We start from the raw sequence: 22,128 nt of genomic DNA on the forward strand, positions 1-22,128 counted from the left end.
ATGTGGAAGGCTGCTCTCAGCTCAGCCTAGCGCAAACACCAAATGGAGCTTTCAGTTTGTAAAAGACCCAGCCTTGGGGCAATAAGGCAGAGAGAATGGTAGAGTTTAACCAAATTCTTGGTTGGGCCTCTACATATATGCACCTAGATGACACATTCTCTCTCTCATGCACACACACACACACACACACACACACACACATACACCTCATACCACACTTCCCTACTACATGCACACTACACACACACTACACCACATGCATGTATCATACTACATATACACATCCAAAACACATAGAGCCAAATGATGTTCATTATTTCCCAGTGGTTTGTCAATTTTCTTGAGTCATACATGAACATATATTTGCATTGAAAATTAATTTGCTTTCCACACAGAGTAAGTCTGATTTGCAGGTGGCTTGACAGAGGACTTTTATTAACTAGATTACATGACAGACATGATTATAAATTACAGTGAGTAAAACTTTCATCTTTTTACTTTGAGCAAAAAATACATTGATAACATGTAACAAGAACATTTTACCAAGAAATACTGCATTGGCAAAGGGACTTTGAAATTAATATTTTTTTCTATTTTCTCAACCCCTTAGCAGAACATTGGACTAAATGAGGTACCTCTAGGGGCAACAATGGGAGTCATTTACTAAATCTTGAAAATATGTTTTTATATATTTCCCAGAAACTAAGGTGGTTCAGCACAGTGAGTTTCCATTTCTTTCCTTTTGAGAGAATTTTAAAATCAGGTACAAGCTGATATATTATTAAAATAATTTTAAGGGGCTAAGGGGCCAGTGGAGATGGATCAGTGGATAAGGCACTAGCCACCAAACCTGGTGGCTTGAGTTTGATCCCTAGAACCCATATGGTGGAAAGAGAGAACTGCTTCCTGCAAGCTGTTCTCTTACCACCACAAGCAGTGGCATGTGCACACATATACATTTGCATGCACACACATAAATAAATTCAGGTAAAATAATTTTTGAGAATAGAGCCCTTTTAGAGACAATGTCTCACCATGTGGACCAGGCTGGTCTGGAACTCACAGAACTCACATTAGGAGTACAAAGCAGTAAGTGATGTTGCTTACAGGAATAATTCAAGTCCTCTCCAGTCACACACTGAACAAACCTCCCAATGCTCACATCTGTCAAAATAGAAATTGTTGGGGAGGTTAGATTACCCTGTGAACCCCAAGTTAGTATTTTTGTTAATAAATAAAAGTAACCTTGGGCCAGGAGGCTGAGTTAGCAATAGTTGACAGAAAGTAATTATATAGAGTATTGGAGGGTGTCTAGAAGAGAGAGAGAGATGCACTAGAAGCAGTAGGGAGGAACTGGAGTTTGCTTGCTTTTCTCCTTCCTTCCTTCCTTCCTTCCTTCCTTCCTTCCTTCCTTCCTTCCTTCCTTCCTTCCTTCTTTCTTTTTTGAGCAGAAGAATGGGCTTTTTGGGAGATGCCAGCAAGGAAATGTTAGCTAGTTGCTTAGTTGCTACTCAGCCTCTCTGAGCTAGCAAATTTTCATCCCAGCCTTTGAATTTCAAATCTTAATCATAAATAGAATGATAGAGATTTAGTTAAAGCTCCCTTTAGCAGCAGTGATAGAGCCAGTACTGAGGGAATAGGATTCCTGCCAGGCTGTGACCTCAGAGGCCTTGTCATTACCAGAGTAGCAGGCCACTAACTTGAGAGTCCCAGTTGCTGGCTGAGATAGCAGTAGATTAAGGAGCAGCCACTGTGCCTAAGATAAAACAAACAAAAAGGTACAGGATGATGGAATCAATGAGTTCAAGATCATCCTTGGCTACATAGCCAGTCAGAGGTCAGTCTAGACTACAAGAGACTCTGTCTCAAAACAGCAACAAGAACAACAACCAAAACAAAATGGGGCTGGGGAAATAAATCAGTTAGTAAGGTACTTGCTGTGTAAATATAAGAACCTGGGCTCAACCTCTACAGTGACTATAAAAAAGCCAGGCATGGTAACACACGCTGGTTACCTCAGCTTGGGGAGGAAAAGACCAGCAGATTCCTGTCCATCCCCACCTAACCAGCAAGTTCCAGGCCAGTGAGAAACCCTGTCTCAAAAAACAAGGTGTATAGGACTTGAGGTGTGACAGCTAGAGATTGATATCTGGCATTCATATGTGCATGCGCGCACACACAAACACATGTACATACATCTAAAAATTTAAAAAAAAAGCAAGAAAAGGAACTCTAGAGATGGCTCAGAGGCTAAGAGCATCTACTGCTCTTGAAGATGACCTGGCATAGATTTCTAGCATACTTACAGTGTTCCTCTTCTGGCCTCCTGGGCATCAGACATACATGTGGTGCACATATACATGCGGGCAAAACATCAATACATAAAAGAAAATAAATCTAAAGAAAAGAAATTAGGGCTGGGGAGATGATTGTGCAGTGGTTACAGCTTATATAACTATTCCAGAGACCAGAATTTAATCCTAGCACCCATGTCATTTCCACTTGACTCAACCTGATGCATCTGAACTACAAACATCACCCTAAAACCGGTTTGAGACTGTTTTGCTTGAAACAACTCATGACTAGCTAGCTGCAATGGTGCACCTTCTTTTTTTTTTTTTTTTAAGATTTGTTTATTTATTTATTTATTTATTTATTTATTTATTTATTTATTTATTATGTACACAGCATTCTGACTCCATGTATGCCTGCCTGCCAGAGGAGAACACCAGATCTCATTATAGATGGCTGTGAGCCACTATGTAGTTACTGGGAATTGAACTCAGGATCTCTGGAAGAGCAGCCAGTGCTCTTAACTTGTGAGCCATCTCTCCAGCCCAATGGTGCACCTTCTTATTACACCCTGGCCAGAGTTTCAAATAGAACTACAGTCAAGTATTTTCTGCCACACAATGACTAGCTACATATGTCACAGCCAGTTCTGTTAAGAAATTTGGTTGCTAAAAATTTTCTTCCTACAGGATCCCATGCAGCAATCATCGTCCCATTTCAGCAGGAAGTAACCTTAAGATAACGACACTCCCTTTCCCTACTCTTGGAATTTGGGGATAATATTTATCTTCTTTGGGTTGGTTTTAGTTACTTAGGGTTGGGTTTGGAAGGTGATGCTTAGACTCAGGTTTATCTTTTAGACAGGAATAGGGTATGGTTGGAAAATATATGGTTTACAGTAGCCTATCTTCTTGTGAATTATTTTAGTAATAATGAGATAATAGTATTTTACATCTTACATTGTTATATATTCTTATTTGTGGTAAGCTATGTAAAATTAAGTTTATATTCCCTTCTTGGAAGAATTGTATATTATATTTTGTTATATTGTGTGAAATCTTTCCACTTATGTTTTATGCACATTATTCTTACCATATTCTATGTATGTATACTTTTACTTATGTTCAAGACATTTCGTATATTGATACAATTTATGCACATTTATTCTTGCCATATTCTATGTATGTATACCTTTCTTGTATTCAAGACATTTTGTATATTGATACATTTGGAATATTTATCATGCTGACCTTTAGACCTTTATAATTCTACCTCTTGTCTAGGCATTTCTACTCTACCTCTATTTTAGGGATTTACATGAATATATATATATATATATAGTTTAGGTATTTATCCCTGCTTTACTCAAGGAATTTTTAATCAGTTTTTTTAGCCAAGTTCCTGGGTATTACAGATTATCTTCACCCATGTTTCCTTTAATTATGAGATTAGTCAGACATAGATGCTTAATCTTCAATTACTTCATAGACATACAGAACATGGCATTTAAATGTTTTAATATTAGTACTCCATTGACATGAGACACTATTGCTCCTGACAGTACCATGCACTTTCCCGGAAATATGTTGGACACTGTTGTTGCTCCTTCTGGAGTTCATCCTCGCTTTGGCTAATGGCCTCTTGGGCAAAGAACTTGGACCTTGACCACTGATTTGGACATGTGGTCCTATGTGCTTGCAGGAGACAAATATAGTAGACTGCTGAATCTTGCCAAGTTAGGGTAAGACAGTCTTTCTACCTCCCTGCTGTTGTTGTAGTCTGTCAAGTACTCTTGGCCTTAGCCAAAACTGGGTTTATCAACGTTGCTATGAGACCTTGGGTGACTGTCCAGGTAGCCTGCTGTTTCTGTCCTGGCTACACCTTTTGGAAGTTGCCCATCCGCACTTCTTGTCTACCCTAGTATCGTTATTTTCCTTCTCAGGTCTTGATGAGGTTGAAGATTAAACTATCACAACTATTATTCTTTCTTCCTAGTTAGATATATTAGGTACTAAACTTAAGTTTTCCAGCTTAGGACAACTCTTTTGTAAATTCACCCTAGTGACTTCACCCTAGGACTAGATATGTAGGTTGTTTTGTTCTCAGTTTTCGTTTTCTTAGAGCACACTTGTTATTCACTATTTTGTATATAGTTTTGTATAAAGCCTAAATCTTTTCTTTAGACTAAAAGGGGAATTGTAGTGGGATATTCACTTTGTCTCCTTCTGTGGCACTGACCACACCCATTGGGGGTGGAGCCAGGAACGGAAGTGACCTGGGTTACTAGAGAACACTCTCTTGCAAGCTGCACCGGGACAGGAGGACTTCCGGAGGCATTCTTGGAAGCAGGAACCTGCTAGTGTTCACCTGTCTATGTTGTGAGTTATTTCTCCCTGAATAAACATCTGTTTGGCCTAATTGTTTATCCTGATCCTTATTAAACCGCCATAATCTCTCCATCTCTTGTATGCATCCTTTTTTAAGACTATCTATGAAGTCACAGCTAAGAGACCTCATCTGGTCCTCCAAAAATATTCTGTAGTGGGTAGATGGCAGACAGCTCAGATTGGTTAAGATTGGTTAGGAGGAATTGCTGGGCTCTCCTAAGAAGTGAGGCCTGGGATTCAGCAATCAGGATATATTACACTTAGGGAAAGAGAAACAGGAACCCTCCTGGTGGCTGTGTACATAGGGCTCCAGGGTGAGGAGATCACAGGTTTCAGTATGCCTGTGGAGACAGTTAATGCTTGCTATCAACGGCATAACGATTAACAGTTCCCCTTGTCACTTTTTTAAATCAAAAAATTATTTCTTCCTGGAGAAATGACTCAGAGATTAAAAGCAGTTGCTACTCATTCAGAGGACTTGGGTTTAATTCCAAGCATCCACATGGTGGTTCACAACCATCTGTAGCTCCAGTTTCAGGGTATCTAATATCCCCTTCTGACCTCTGAGTTTAGGAGACAAACATGTGGTACACATACCCACATGTAGGCAAAACACATATCTAAAGGAAAAAAATCTTTCTATATGTGTTTGTGTATGCATGTGTGCATGCTGAAGGAGTACAATTGTGAAGTCACTCAGCTCTGAGTTAACACCCACCCAGGTGTGTTCTGATCTGTACCAGGATGTCGACAGAGTATATGTATTGAGACAGGGTTTCTCTGTGTAGCTTTGGATCCTATTCTGGAACTAGCTCTGTAGACCAGGCTGGCCTTGAACTCACAGAGATCCTCCTGTCTCTGCCTCCCAACTGCTGCCCTGATATCTGTATTTTTAAGGCAAAACTTTTTGTCATTCTCTAGATACAAACCACAGGCCCAAGATCAAAATGTGTATTGTAACCACAAGGACCTACAAAGTGCAGACTAATAGGAGAGAGAGCCCAAGTCTATATGACTCCAGGGAACAGGGACAACCCATCATTGCCCTCTCTGCCCACTGCTGCCCATTGCCCACTACTTCAGGAACTCCAATCTACATTTCATGTTGGCTATAGCAAGTATGTCTTAGTTCAATGTCTTAGATGCCTAGCCAAATAATCAATACAAGAGTTTATTTTCTTCTTTTCTCTTCTAGTCCCTTCTCTTCCTTCTTTTTTCGTCTTCTTCTTCTTCTTTTTTTTTTTTTTTAAATAATGTCTCATATAATTGATCTCCAGTCTATAACATAACTGAGACTGGTCTCAAACTCCTGATCTTATGGCCTCAACAGTGCCGACTTATAGGCTTTAGTTACCATGCTCATCTGGCACCACAACAATTTCATCATAAAGGGGCAAGTCCCCATTTAAGACAACTAGACATCCCTTAGCTTCTTCCAACACTTTTTTTTTAAATCTTATTTTACTCAGAAAACATTAAGACTCATAGTGTGGTTGTCTAATGATATGTGGACCACCTCTACAATAGAAATCCTACAAGGGCCTAGAGTGATGTCAGTGGTTAAGTGCACTGGCTGCTTTTGCAAAGGACCCGAGTTTGGTACCCAGCCCCCACAGGTGGCTCATAACCATCTGTTAATTCTAGTTTCAAGGATCTGATGCTTTCTTCTGGTCTCCACAGGCACTGAACACATGGCACATACACATACATGCAGGCAATACATTTATACACATAAAATAAAAAAATAAATCTTGGAAAAATACTCCACAAAACAACAAAAACATCTTCCAGGTGTTTGAAAAGATGCTACAGCAGCCAAAGCTGAAGGAGAACGTAGACTCAAAGAAGCAGAGGCTACTGTTTTGAATGAGATTTATGGAAGACATTTCTTTTGCTGCTTGGTTTGGGGTCTCACTGTGTAGCCCTGGCTGGCTGGAACTCACTCTGTAGACCAGGCTGCCCTCAAATTCACAGAGATCCACTTGCCTCTCCCTTCCAAGCAGTGGCATCAAAGGTGTACACAAGTGGCCCCTGGAAGCACTTCCTAACCTCTGAGTCATCTCCCCAGCTCAAGGGTTATTTGGATTTTTAATCATGTTCGTGTCTGTGTGTTTCTGTGTTTGTAATTAAAATAAGTAAGAGTTGTTATAGATCCACCTCCTTCGAATGAGACTCCCTCCTGGAAGGGACAGAGAAGCTTATGTGACTGCCAGGCTCAGGGAGCTCTGCTTCTAATAGCTACTTTAGAAAACAATTGAGAAATAAATAAATAAATAAATAAATAAATAAACACAAAAGTAATGCCAGCACTTGGAGGAGAGTCAAGCATCTAAGGCCGGCTTTATGTATGGAGTGAATTTGAGGCTATTTTGGGTACATGGTCTAAAAAAGATCAAAACTCAAACCCAAAGTAATGAAGGTGTTTAACCTTGCTCAGTGACAGCAAGGAGGGTAACCTCAACCTAATTAGATTGGAAGAACCTTTCTGCACAAAACATAGCTTTCACCTCAGAAGGAATCAGAAGTGGTTTATTCTAGAATACATGTGAGTGCCTAAGACACAAATTTAGATTGTACATATACCATGTTCTAATGTCTAACAGTTTCATGAAATTTTGGAAGTAACAGAGCTGATTGTCAGAAAACAAGGTGCTTTTCAAATATATCGTGGGAATGTTAGCTAGGCTTGTTACAGCAAGGCTGGGAAGGACTGTACTCTCGGCTGTAGGCTTCAGATGGTATCTGATGACATTTTTAGCTTTGGAGCTGCTGGAAACTAGTGGTTTCCTAAGTAAATACATCCCAATGGGTTTCTCACAAGAATTTTATGGCTCTTTTTTGCTCTCTCTCTCTCTCCTGCTTTCTGTTGGCCACCAGCTACCCCCCTTTTTCTCCTCTCTGTTCCCAGTGCCTCTATGTCTCTTCCCTTCTTCCTCACTCCCCTTTCTAAATAAACTCATTCAAGCTAAAAAAAAAAAAAAAAGAATTTTATGTCAGAGAAGAAGATGGACAATGAATGAATGGCTACTGAGGGGACTAAAGGCTAAAGGTAACCCATGATAATTGACCCTGGATATGGAACACTCCAACTCTGACCAATCAGGAAGCTCTGATCAGTCAATTAGCTCTGGAGAATCTTTGAAATAGGTGTGCCCCCTCCCCAATTTCAGTTCCCAGTAGGAAATATATTTTGTCAATTATTATAACTGACAAAATTCCTGGTCTAATACATGTAAGGAACTTAATATTTGTTAGCCAAATCATTGAGCTGGAGCAACCTTGGTAACTTTCCTGGGGAATTTTGGTTCTCTAGTTGTAAAACAATCATACCTTTAGTCACGGATATTTCATTTACCAAACTACTGCATTAGGAAAAAAAAATCAAAGCGACAAACAAAAAGATAATCCTTCTAATCATATATATGTACATATCTATCTATCTATATCTATCTATCTATATGCCTGCAACACATTAAAATGAAACAAAAATATTGCATAGAAGAAAGAATGATTATTAAGCATACACTAAGGTATTGTTTTAAGAGAATATCAAGTGACATAGAAAACATAAGTAAATGTACAAAATACATAAATATGAGTAGATTACATACAAAACAATGGTCTAAAAGTGTGCTTATATGGTTTTGTGAGATGGCTTAGTGGGGAAAGTACTTTCCCTGCAAGTTCCAGGACAGCAGTTCAGATTTTCAGAACCTATGTAGAAGCTATATGGGTGCAGTGGTCCACCAGTAATCCCAGCAAGCAGAAGGTGGAGACAGGGGAATCCTCAGAGCAGGCTGTCTAGCCAGACCACCAATATGACAAGCTTTGTGTTCAGTGAGATATTTACCTCAGTGTGTGAGATGGGAAGTGATAGAGGGTAACACCCACATCAATTCTGGAACCACCTATGTGAATGTGCACCTATTAACATGTTAATATGAATCCCCCTACATATACCATAAACATACATGCATGTGTATGCATGGCTGTATCTATATAGAATACAGTAAAAGGAAATTGAATAAGAAATATTTTTTAAATATCTGTTTTCTTTTTTAAATTTTTGCTTTTTTCCAGTAAACATGTAGCTCCTTTTTAACCAGAGGACAAAACAAAACCAATTCAAGGTTTTTCATTTTGCTTTTTTTTTAAAGTGGTTTTCACCAGTTCTTTCTGCCAAACACTAGTTCTTAACCAGAATACCCAGTGGAATTTATGTCTGAAGACATTGCCCTTATCTAGCCCTCTACTTTGCAGGTCTGGTGGAGTTCAACTGGGCTTTGAGATGACAACACAGAATGGAACATCACAGAAATAGCAGCACAGAAGCAGATGTGGGTTTTGAGGTCAGTCTGGTTCTGATTCCGGCTCTGCCCTTTGTGGGCCTGTGTAGCAACCACTGGCTTATCTTAATCTCATTGACCTCTAAGTCTACATGGATAAAATGAAGTCACAGACTCTTGCTAACATTAAGAGGTAAAAAGTCAAACACAATGCCTCACTTAGCAGGGCCTTTGATGTTGATCCTTTTATTTTTTTCTAAATATGTTCTTCCCTTTCATATCTTGTTCTCATGTGTGTGCTGTTAGTTTTTATGTCAAATTGCCACAAGCTAGAGTCATTTCAGAAGAGGGAATCTTAACTGAGAAAATGTCCCCACCAAATTGGCTGTGGTGTTATGAGTAGGTTTTTTTCCCTGCCGGTTTGGTCCCACTGCCTTGCCAGCCCCAAATAATATACAGAGATGCTGTATTTAATATAATTCTGTTGGCCAATTCCTAGTTTCTTATCGGCTAGCTCTGTCTTAAATATTAACCCATTTCTATCGATCTAAGTTCCTACGTGGTCTTATCTTACCGGAGAGAGGGGCTGGTGTTCTACTTCTCTGCCCTCCATCTTGGATCTCCTCCCTAATACTTCCTCTCTCCTCCTAGTCTCCTCATCCCTCCTATCTTCCTTTCCTGTTGGCCAACAGTGCTTTATTAATTAACCAATAAGAGAAACATATTTACAGAATGATATCTCCCATCATCTCCTCTTTTCTGTCTAAAATAAAATGAAGAGTTTTAACATTAGCATAGCGAAATATATTGCACAACAGTTATCCAATAAGAATCACAGTTAACAATATTTAGTCCATTAACATTTAGCAAGATTTAAAGAAAATATCCCATCATCCATCCCATCTTTGTTAGTCTAAAATCTTAATGTAATTTATCTTTACTCCAAACTAAGGAAAACTATAATCGTAACTATTTGTCTTCAACTTCTTCAAAGACCACAGAAGGATAATATATAAACTCTAGAAATGACAGAGACAACTCACTGCCTGGTCATTCACCTGAAGTTCTTCTGTAATGTTCCATCTGTCATAGTGTGTCTGGCAGACTCCTTAGCAAAGCAGGAAACTTTAAACTGTCTATCTGTATTGACAGTTTGTTAGTCACTTTTCTCTGTGTCTTGCACACTGTCTGGCAGACTCTTCCATGAAGCAGGAACTCTGTAGCAATGTCCATCTTATATCAGCAGTCACTTTCCTGTGGGTCCTGCATGTCCAATTTATACAGCATAAAGTCAAATAGTCCAGACAAGAGCACTATCTTGTCCAAATGCCTAGTCTTACCATATAGGAAGTAAACTTCATAATGCGTTTCTTCCATGTCCATCTTTCTTTGTGATGTAGGTAGTGTTGTCAGGAGCAGTTATGTCTCACTGTCCAGAAAAGCCCTAAACATTTTAAATGCCATATTCTGTAGGTCTTTGAAAGGTTTGAAGAATGCCTATTCATCTCAAATACATCTCTGTATATCTAGAAACCCTAACTAACTTAACTCTAAGTTTTGACTATCATAGGTAATTATCTATAATCTGTACTAAATTACATTATATTTCTAAATGAGCTATATAAACACAATACCTAAACAAGAGGAGTAATATACATATCACAAAATTGACTTTAAATTTTATCAATAAATGAAAATCCATTCTAAAACAAAGTATTCATATCTATACCATAATCCCCTTTTTACCTTTAAAAAAATTGGTTGTGGTCATTAACCATTTATAACCAACCCCATATAAATGAAAACAAACATTTATAGACAATATTTGGGAATTTGGGTGTCATTCTTTCCAAACTGCTTCCTGCTGGTAGGGGGCGCTCTCATGGGTGATCCTAAGAAGATGAAGAAATCCTGGCTGTAGGCTGCAAAGCTGCCTTGTCCAAGCTGTTTTGAATGTTGCATCACTTGGGACGCTGTTTCAGGGGGTCTGGCTTGATCAAACCACATTAGTCTGGAAGGAATCCATAGATTTTCATTTTCTGTGGAAACAAAAATAGAAATCGTTTTCCCCAGTAACCTGTCCTTAGACTTAAATGTAAGCAGTAAGGTTTTTTCTCCTGCCGCTGTGCCAGCTCCAAATAACACACAGAGACTCTGTATTTGATACAATGTTATTGGCCCGTTACTAGTTTCTTATTGGCTAGCTCTGTCTTAAGTATTAACCCATTTCTATGTATTTCCACATGGTTTCACTTATCGGGGAGTGGGGCAGGAATCTCGTCTCCCTGGTCTCTCCATGTTGACCCTCCTTCCTACTTCCTCTTTCTTCCTTGTCTCCTAGTCCCTCCTATTTTCCTTTCCTATTGGCCAACAGTGCTTTATTCATTAACCAGCATGAGAAACATTTACAGAATGACATCTCCCATCATCTCCTCTTTTCTGTCTAAATAAAAAGAAGGGTTTGAACCTTAACATAGTAAAATATATTACACAACAGTTATCCAATAAGAATCACAGTTAACAATATTTAGTCCATTAACATTTAGCAAAATTTAAAAGAAACTATTCTATCATCTAACCTATATTTGTGAGTCTAAAGTCATATATGTAACTTATCTTTAAGCTTAACTAAGGAAAACTATAACCATAACTATCTGTCTTCAACTCCTTTAAAGACCACAGAAGGATAGTATATAAACTCTAGAAATGACAGAGACATCTTGCCTTGTCAGTCACCTGAAGTTCTTTTGTAATCTTCCATCTTTAGCCCATAGGCCATAGTGTTTTTTTTCTAAAACCCTTTCTTAAGCTTTTGTTAAGTTTTAAGTGGAAGTTCTTCGGTCTGCGTTGGACACCATTATATTATGAGTAGGTTTTTCCCTGCCGGTCTGGGCCTACTGCCACGCCAGCCCCAAATAATACACAGAGACACTGGATTAGATATAATTCTGTTGGCCTGTTTCTAATTTTTTATTGGCTGGCTCTGTCTTAATGATTAACCCATTTCTATTAATCTAAGTATTTCCATGTAGTCTCATCTTACTGGAGAGAGGTGCTGGCATTCTTCTCTCTCCATCCTCCATCTTGGATCTCCTCCCTACTACTTCCTCTCTGCTCCTAGTCTCCTCGACCCACCTATCTTCCTTTCCTATTGGCCAACAGGGCTTTATTCATTAACCAATAAGAGAAACATATTTATGAATGACATATCCCATCACTGTGGTGCATTTTGTTGACTTGATGATGTCAACCCTGAGTAAGCCATGGGGAGCAAGCCAGTAATCAGCACTTCTCCATGGCTTCTTCATCAGCTCCTGCCTCCAGGTTCCTGCCCTAACTTCCCTGGATGATGAACTATAGACTGTCAGATGAAATAAATCCTTTCTTCCCTATGTTGTTTTGGTGATAGTGTTTTATCAGTTATAGAAAAACAACTAATACAGAAATTGACGCTAGGATAGTGAGGCATTGCTGTGACAGGCATGACCATGTTTGGGGGAGGATTGTGGAAAGCCATTGAGTGTTTAGGGCTTAATGAACTGCTGTGGGAACTAAAACAATAAACCTCAGAACAGTGCAGATGATGGAGACCAGACTTGTGAAGTTTCAGAAGAAAGTTTGAGAGTCTCTTAAAGACTCTATCAGGGCCATTTGATATCTTGAATTAAGAACTGCACTCAGGAGGTGGTGCTGCATCCCATCACTGGGGAGACAGAGGCTGGGGAATCTGTGAGTTCCAGAATAGCCAGGGTTACACAGAGAAATCTTGTCTAGAAAAACCACCCCACAAACAAACAAACAAAAACAAAAACCAAACCAAACCAAACAACAAAACAACCCCCCAAAAAACCTGTTAAGGTAAATGAAACCTTTGCTTTTCCTTTGCTGGACAATCTATGCTACTCAGAGGGAGCTGAAGAATCAGCTGTGAATAAGAGAAGACAAAATCTTCTGGGAGGAGTTTCCTCAGGATCAGGGTCAGAAGACTTTGAGGCCACATCTCATAGTGGTAGCTGAACTTGGTAGAGTAGGAATGAAGTAGGAATCACCTGTGTGGTATTATTTTTGAAGGCATGATAGGGTTCCAGAGAACACTAAAACTTGGAGTGGTATAGAAGGGATGGACTGACTGTAGTGGGTGGGGTTGCTTTGCTCATAAACTTGGGTTATCTGAACTGATATAGGCAGTGCTTGTCTGCAATGGGACCCCTTTAAAGGAAAGAAGGGGGGTGGCCTCTATCTCTTGCTCTGGCTCATGCTTGTGCTGCCTCTCAAGCAGCAGAGAGGCAGCACAGGATCAACAGTGGCTGGATCTGCAGTGGCTTCTGCTTTGTTCTGTATTTGTGAGTTTGTCTTTCCATTGCATCCCTTAATAAATTGGTTATTATACTTTTTGTAAATTCTCACTTCAGAGGCCACTGATGAAGGTGCAGTCTCAGTTGCATTTGGAGCCCCAAAATAAAAGGGGTCATGGAGAGAAGGTGAGGCCTGACACCATGTAGCAAGGTTAGAATCACCCAAGAGTCCAGGAGCTACTAGTGAAGCAAGACACTAGGCAGTGCTCCACAGCCTCTGCTTCATTTCCTGCCTCCAAGTTCCTGCCCTGACTACTATCAGTGACTAAGTGTGACCAGAGAGTTGTAAACTGAAATAAACCCTTTCCTCCCTCAAGTTGCTTTTGCCCATGGAGCTTTTTTTCACAGAAGTAGAAACCTAAATAAGCAAGGTGCATAATACCATTTCTATAACAGAGTCTACAGTGACTGACTTATCAACACCACAGGGCACATCATTTCCTCCAAACTGAAGAAGACAAACATGCCCATGGGCTAATTCTCACACAAAATGGGAGATAATAGTGTAACAGAATCTACTTTGATACAGATAATAGTATCAATAGTATCAATGCAATAGCATTGCAACTATGAGGATTGAACAAGATACTGTGCTAGGTGTTTTGAGAGTAATGACATATAGTTGCATAGTAAATATCAGTTTCCTTTAATCAAACATATCCAGTGTCTCTCAGACCCATTTCAAGCTTACCTGATCTATAGCATCTCCATCTTTCCACCTCAGATTGCTCTTTTGTGGTAGCTAAAGACAATTAAGTTCACTTAAGCACTGATAACACATTCTATATAAAAGACTGTGTTGGGAGTCCAAGGAGGTAACCCAAGGCTGTTGCTTGACTCTGAGGCACTTCATTGCAGTGATAACATATATGAAAATCTGAACAGGGACCCAAGAAATGGTAGGACAAGTTTCAAGAAGTGTATATTTTGCGATTAGAGTGGCTCATTTAAGATTACTTTGTTCTCAAGAACCAGTGAGCCCTGGGTTTGTGGTTGATGGGTGTCAAGATCTAAGTGTTGTGTGTCAGAGCTGTGGAGAGCCACATCTGTTCCTACCTATGCTCAAGTTTTTTAATCAGTTTCTTCCTCCTCAGCAGACAGTTTAGCTTTGAACTCAGAAGTCAAGCTGTTTGGGCTTGAATCCTGGTTGCTGCTGTTATCAGTAATTTCGGGAAAATTATTTATTTTTGTGCTTTCAGTTCTTCATCTTTTTTGTTTGTTTTTGATTTATTTCAAGACAGGATTTCTTTGTGTAGCTTTGTAGACAAGGTTGGCCTTGAACTTACAGAGATCCGCCTGCTTCTGCCTCCCAAGTGCTGGGATCAAGGCCTGGTCCACACCTCAGTTTTTCATCTTTAAAATGATCTTAATAGTACTCTACTTCATAGGTTGTTGTGAGGATTAAATAATCCAATGTATATAAAGCTAGAAAAACTGAAGTTATAATTGTTATTAATTTTAGCCTCTAAAAGAATGCAAAACAATAAATCTAGTCTTGTAGTCATTTTATTTATTTATTTTTAAAACTCAGATTGTGATCAATTTACTTTAAGTAAATAAGCAAATAATAAAATAAATAAGGTCAGGGGTCCTAGCACCTGGGAGGCAGGGGCAGGGGGCAGGGACAGGGTTTTGTGGGCAGAGGCAGGCAATTCTATATGAGTTTGAGGCCAGCTAACTCTACAGAGTTTCAGGCCAGCCAAAGCTACCCAGTGAATCTTTCTCGGTCTCTCTCTTTCACACACAATAAGTAAATAAATAAGATCACAGTAATGATGGTTGCCAGTCCCCACTGGTAGTTAAACAGTGCTTTATCATCCAGGTAAGTACCTTATAAATACATGTTAGCTGTTAGCTGCCTTACTGCCATTGGAAAGCTTTGGAGGTCTGAAGTGAGGCTTGAGATTTGTGCAAACCTGGTCTGTACCAGGAAAGTGGAGAAGAGTAAAACTTGATAAGGCAACAAGGTCTGATGAATAGAGTAACTAACAGATTCTTTAAATCAGTCCAAATTAACGGGTGCTGAGGGTCTATAAGCCAAATAAGATTTCCCATCTATTTTAAGATACACACCAAGCTTCTTCAGACAGAAATCAAGCCTTTTAAGGAAGGTGAGGCAAATGCACTTCGTGGGCTGCTTTAAGGGGGTGCTGAATCTCACCCTGAAGGTGGCTATAGGATTGTGTGAACTGAGGTGGCACCACTGGCTCTCTCTGGAAGGAAAGATGCTATCTCTCCCTGGGGAGTTAGATAACTGTGGCACCACAAGAAACAAGAAACCGCAGCAGCCACCCCCAGCCTAGCACAACTCAATATTCAGATTAAACAAGAGACATCTTTTTTTTCTTTCCTGGGGCAACCTTCTAGATCTTCCTCAAGTGCCTGAAGCAGAAATTCCGGGATAAATTGCAAGTCAAGAGGGCAGTTGCATCATTAAGCCTTGTGGAGAGCAGGTGGAAGAGAAAAAATTATACTCAAAGAAGAGAAAACCACGTATTTCTTGGGAGAAGGGTCAGAGGAATTAGGGATTTGACACATCAGTATCACCTATGAGGCAATCTAGGAACGGATGTCTCAGTTCCCTTCCAAATCCTTAGCATTTGACAGGTGCCAAAAAACGGCGCTAGACTATCCCCTCCTCCCCTCCCCCCACCCCCAGGCGTTACCAACTAAACCCAGCATCTTCCCGAGAAACAGTGTCGAAGAGAAAGCAATAGGTGTGTCTAAAGTTCCCACATGAATGTGTCTGGTGAGGACCAGGCAGATCTGGGTCCGCTGAGGGCCATGGATTGGGTGTGGAGCCTTAGGGTGGACCAGGCCCTGGTCCCTAGATCCCTCCAGCTTCCGGCCTCCCGCAGTTCCTTTTCCGACCCTTGGGCTTCCCGGGAGTTCTCATCGTGGTCGGGGTAGAGAAGACACCTGCTTTGCTTCCTTCAGCACCAGAGTTCCTCTCGACTCCCTGATGGCACAATGCTCCCCCAACCCCCTGCCTTCTGTACCTCTGCTCCCGTGACGTCTGGGAACTCCCAAGCACAACTGGGGGCGAGGCAGTTAAGCCGCGTCCTTCAGATGTCAATCCTGCAATCATGTGAAACCACAATTCCCAGAGTGCCTCGGTCCATAAGACCAAGCCAGATAACATGGCTTCAGAGAGTGGGACATACAGCTTGGAAACTAGTCTCCGGCGTCTTAACCGGATGTATTTAAACACTCGAAGCCCCGCTTCGACACCGCTCCAGTATCACCTCCAGGCCGCGAAGACCCCCCCCCCTTAAGGTTCGACCGCTCCCGGGGCATTTTGGGAATTGTAGTCCAGATGCCAGATTTCACCGAACTACTTTTCCCATGGTGCGCAGTGGCCGGGCGATAGTAACGTTCTCTTTCAAGTGTTTCTGTCCCGAGTCCCCCTCTTCTGGTCCCCTTTTTGCCATCGACTTCTTTCGGTTGACTTCTTTCTCTGATATCCCAAAGGCGTCCCTGAGCTGGGGCCACGCAGCCCTGAGAGGCACTTCCGGTGACAGGTCACTTCCGGGTGGGTGGTCGGAGCCGACGGGCGCGCGCGCGGGGGAGGGGCGGCCTCAGTGAGGCGCTCGGGGATCAGCTGGCGGGCGGGCGCCTAAGTGGCCCCGGCTCTGCGGCAGCGCCGCCTCCTCCGCGTCGCAGGCAGGCGGCCGTGGCCATGTCGCGGGGCTGGTAGCTGGGCTCGGCGCCTAGCCGCCGCTAGTGGGTGTCCAGGGTCCGGGGCCCGGGGCGGGGGTCCGGGCTAGGAGCCCGTGCGTTTCCAGGGCTTTCCTGAAGAAAATGCACGCAGCGTTTCCTCTGGTTGATGGCCTTTGCTTCCCCTAGGACCTGGCAGTTGGGCTCTGGAGTGTGTTACTGATTCATCCTCTCTCTGCCTCTGTCATCGCAGGTTTAAACTTAAACGATCGCTCTCCGAGGAGGAGGGGACCCATCGCGCGATTGACAGTATATTCCTGCAGGCGCCTTCCCTCAGCCCCCACCCCACGGCCGGATTCCCGTGGCTCTGCTCCGGGCTGAAACCCGAGAAGAAATCCTTAGATCTCTTTTCTTTACAACAAATACGAACCGAGAAACCATCGGCATTTTGCCTTGGCGTTTCCTATTGGAAAGATGAAGAAGTTTTTCGACTCCAGGCGAGAGCAGGGCAGCTCTGGCCTGGGCTCAGGCTCCAGCGGAGGAGGGGGCAGCAGCTCGGGCCTGGGCAGTGGCTACATCGGAAGGGTCTTTGGCATTGGGCGGCAGCAGGTCACCGTGGACGAGGTGCTGGCGGAAGGTACGTTGGAAACCAGTGTGCGGTGAATTAAATCCATGGTGCTGATGTGGCAAGACTCTGGTTCCTTGTTGTTTGAGTGGGTATTTGACCAACTGACCCTCCCTTCCCCCTGCACTTTCCCTGTGAGTCATTGTCCTTGAGAGATTTAAAACTAAGACTGGAAATTGACAGGGCTTGGGGAGCAGTGGCCTTTTATTTTAGTTGGGTTGGGAGGGAGCTTGGAGAAACCTCCTCCTTTGACTAAATTATGGGGATCAGATGGGAAAATGTATGTGTAAAGTAGAAATGACATCAAATGCAGGGTGGTGGGCTTGCTGTTTCTCTGAAACTTTAAATTCTGATGTGGAGGCTGAAGGGCAGGGGTAGGGAGAGATCTTAAAAACAGAGAGGGGTTTCTCCTACCCAACTTTCCCATTTCTGTAAGTATCCAAAGAGGATTTTTCTGGTGATGGGAATGCATTTCTTGGTCGTTTGACTAGGTTTGTTTCTTCGCCCCACTGTAATCAGGTCCCCAGGATGTGGCTAAGATAAAAATCTTAAGAAGTGAATGAGATTGTCTTGAATTCAGTCGCTTAGGCCTCTTTTCTCCTGTTTTAGTTTCTTTGTAAGAATTACTTAACAGTGGATCTGGTTTAGTTTTCTCTCAGTTGGAGAGGGTGCTGTTTAGATCCGATGTGTTGATTCTCTTGGTGTGTGTTCATTTGTGTATCTGTACTCATGCACCAGGCTTTAGGGAAATCTTTTGAATGTTCCTCTGCTAACCTTAACTTTGACCTTCATAATTATGTCAGACTGATACTTTTCACAGCTCATTGCCTGCTTAAAGTGCTTTTATTTTTAATAAAAGCAGCGATTTCCTTGGCATGAAGCAATTCAAACTAATTGGATAGGGCCAGCCTACTGTAGGTTGTGTTACAGACTGCCAGGGGTTGGATATGGGGGAGGTCTTAGTGAGGGAAACATGGTGGTAGGGGATAGTTTATTAGCTAGGGAAGAGAGGATGAAAGCTAAGAGGCCCCTTTGAAAAGGAGGCTTTTGCAAGCTGAGGTTGAAGCAAGGATCCCTACTTGGGCCTAGGAAATGCCTGTCATGGTGATTGTTGTAGGGTGGTAGATGGGTGGGTGGGAAGAGGAAAAAAGCTGTGTTTGACTCAGTTTGTGTAAGCACTGGATTTGGTGGGGCCTGGTATCTAAGGTTAGGATTGAAGCCTGTACTTAAAAAGCACATTTTTTTTTTTTTAAAAGATATAATTCTGTTGGCCTGTTACTAGCATTTCTTATTGGCTAGCTCTGATAGAAATATTAACCCATTTCTATCAATCTAAATATTTCCACGTGGTCTTATCTTACCGGAGAGAGGGCCTGGAGTTTTTCCCTGTTGGTCCTACATCTTGAAAAAAAAAAGCACATTTTTTAAAGAGATGTCTGATAATGAATTTCCTTTTGAAATTACTGCTTTTTTTTGTTTTTTCATTCTTAGTAATGCTCCAACTGGACTTAGTCTGGGCCTGAGTCACCATCCTTTCTGGACTTTCTTTGAGGACTCTGGTGCATGGTGGGAGATGCTTCTGTGTCTGCTGCCAGATCTGTACCTTGGAATCTGAGCTGACTCTTTTATCCCGCAGCCAAAGTCCTTGACTGCAGTGGGTGGAGTGTGTGAGAGAGCAGGAGGATGAGGGGCACAGAGCACTTTCCTCTTCTCTAAATGGCTTCTGCTGGCCTCACAGCCTAGGGACAGTTTTCTTTTTAGCTAGGATGTTGTCTCATCATGGGTTGCTCTAAACATTGCCTTCTCTGAGTCTTGGGAGAGTGATGGGAAAGAGAAAACACAAAATTGGTCTTTGTTTTCTAGGCTGCCCTGGAATTAATCCTGAGAACTGCACATTGTGAATTCTGATATTTTAAAAAGTAGAACTTAGGGTTTGCAACTGTATGTGCCTTTATTTCTTCAACCAACAATTACAGGGTACCTATGAGGTGGCAGGTTCTGTCCTAGGCTCTGGGGACGTTATGTTAAACTAGATGCTAGAGTTTCAGAGGTGTTTTAAGGGATGGAAAATGGACAGTTACTGATATGATTAGTGTCACCACGAAAATAAACTAGGGTGCAGTAGCTGCAAATCTTGTCCTTAGCGTCCCTCACTGTTAGGGAACCAAGAACTGTTTTATGGAATGAGCTAGTATGGTGACAGCATGGATTGAGGCTGTGTGTGAGAGTAGCATTTAAATTTTGGTTTGGCAAATTCTTTGGCTATGATTGAGCTTGAATTGTGTGTGGTGTTTGAAGTATGTGGATATGTAGAAGTCGGTATTTATGTGACACCTACTGAGTTCAAAGACACTACTAAGTTTTGAAGGGGGTAAGGGACCTAAACTCTAAAGTATGATGCCTGTTTTTATTTTAACTAGCCAGTAAATTTCCTTGAGATATGTGCTGGCCTTATGCATGTACCCCTGAGCTACATCCCCAGCTCTTACTTCTGCTTTTAAGGAATTACTAGTCAACGTAGGAAGAAAAGAAATACATTTGCACATACAGTAGTGTGCTTATGGTCACTGATTGTATAATCAGACAGATTTTGGTTCAATTTTTGGATCTGCTTTTGTTTTTTAAACATTTCTATATTCTGTGTGTGCACACGCATGCATGCAAAGGTCAGAGGACAACTCTGAGGAGCTGGTTCTTTCTTTCCACCTTGTAGGTGCTGAGGATCAAACTTAGGCCTTTTGGCTTTGTGCATGCATATGTATGTTTGTGTCATAGTGTGTAGAGGTTGGAAGGCAACATTGTTAAGTTAATTCTCTTGTTCTACCTTTACCTGTGTTCTGGGGATAGAACTCACATTGTCAGACTTTCATGACAAGTGTCTTGTTGAGCCATTTTGCTGACCCTCTGGATCTTTATTCCCCCCCCCCCCCTCTTTCTTTCCCAGTCATACAACTTGGGCCAAGCTATTCCACAGGAGAGCTTATTAGAAATTAAGATCTCAGAGCTCACTCTGTAGATTGTGGGTATGGGACTTTAACAAGTCCCAGGGAGAGTTTGTTGTAAGCTAAAGTCTGAGGCCCCACTGTCCTGTGGGTGGTCTTGAGGACTTAGTGGGATAGTGATGTATATCACTTTTGAAGTGATAAATTCAATACATGGTAACTATTATTTAACTGGCAACAGTGTATTTATAGGTAAAGGTGAGCGGGGAGCAGGTGAAAACTAGCCTGACTGGGACAATCTAAAGCATTCTCCCCTTTTATGTTTGGGCTGAGTCAGATGTTCTTTTCGGTATTGTTTGGGTAGCAGTGCTGCTTTCCTAGTCCTTCTCTGAGTCCTCAAGGTTTTGACCTGTCCACCAGTCCCAGCCAGAGTTGCTCAAGGGTGGTGAGTTATATGCCAAGTGACCAGGGAGTATAGGGTGGTGACAGTGGGAATTTTCAAGCACAGGCCTGATTACCACCACATCCTGTTGACAATTTCCTTTTCGCCAGTGAGGGTCTTAGTGTGTGCTTCACAGGAAGGGACTGCCAGGACTCAAGAATCTGGTGCTAGAGAAGAGGAGAGCACTCTCTAACTAGTCCTTTAGGCACTTGGTTGTCTGGAGGAAGGTGAGCCCCTCAGCTATGAATTAGAGGGGTATGGCCATCTCTAGGCTGAGTGTTTTCTTAGTGAGGATGCCTGGATGAGATGATAAACCATGTCTGAGTTAGTAGACATGTGATATCAAGGGAAGATTTGGCTTAAGCTGCTAAAATGAGCTCATTGGGAAAATTAGAGCAGTGCTTAGAAGCAGTACTTTTGTCATTCTTCTTGGCTCTATAAAGCCTTATATCTTAACTTTAAACAGTAAGTAAATATTGAATATTTGCTGTGCCCAAGGCAGCATTCCAGAGCTGTATCAGTTCGGCAGAAGGTGAACTAGCAGGCTCTACAGAACATTCTCACCTGCACAAAAAGAATCCAGGTCTGGGGCTGGTGAGAAGGCTTCCCTAATTCCCGCTATTTGCAGGTGAAACTGTGTGCAACCTCTCCTCCCCAGCCCACAAAAAGCACACAGTTCTAAATGTCTTGGTACATGTATGCATTCATCTAGTGAGCCATTTATTTGTGCTTTTCTGTGGCAGGCACTACATTAGGTTCCAGGAAAAATCTTGATGGTTCATGGACCGAGACCAGTAAATAAGTAATCCTGGGATAAGTGTCCTGTTGATAGGGAGAAAGGGGTGGTTTGAACAGGAATGGCAGTTACCCAGCAAGTGTACCAGCTGTGTTACCCAAGGCCTTTTAGTCAGAAGGAATGGCATGTGCAAAAATGTGGAGTGGTGAAATGGAAGATGAATCTTAGGAATACTGACCAGTGTGATGTCAACTATTTTGATACAAGTTTCTCTTCCAGGCTCAAGGAAAGGAAGCCAAGGATGTGTGTGTATGGAGGTGGGATAGGATGAGATTCTTGTATATTTGCTTCCCAATATATATTTGGATGTGTTTTCCACTCACTTTCTTCACTGGCTCTGTGCTCT

The 22,128-nt window shown here is 41.8% G+C and overlaps 1 protein-coding gene across 1 annotated transcript in view; it reads left to right on the top strand.

The window, feature by feature from the left end:
• Window positions 1-16,871: 16,871 nt before the first annotated feature.
• The window catches only part of Aak1 (AP2 associated kinase 1), a 147,792-nt gene continuing 142,535 nt past the window's right edge, over window positions 16,872-22,128 (top strand). Inside the window, exons 1-2 of the mRNA XM_051203446.1 lie at window positions 16,872-17,043; window positions 17,231-17,614. Coding sequence (XP_051059403.1) covers window positions 17,452-17,614 — 163 coding nt within the window. The 5' untranslated portion in view covers window positions 16,872-17,043; window positions 17,231-17,451. The remainder of the gene's footprint in view (window positions 17,044-17,230; window positions 17,615-22,128) is intronic.

Source organism: Phodopus roborovskii, unplaced genomic scaffold (genome assembly GCF_943737965.1).
Source record: "Phodopus roborovskii unplaced genomic scaffold, PHOROB, whole genome shotgun sequence".
NCBI lineage: Eukaryota > Metazoa > Chordata > Mammalia > Rodentia > Cricetidae > Phodopus > Phodopus roborovskii.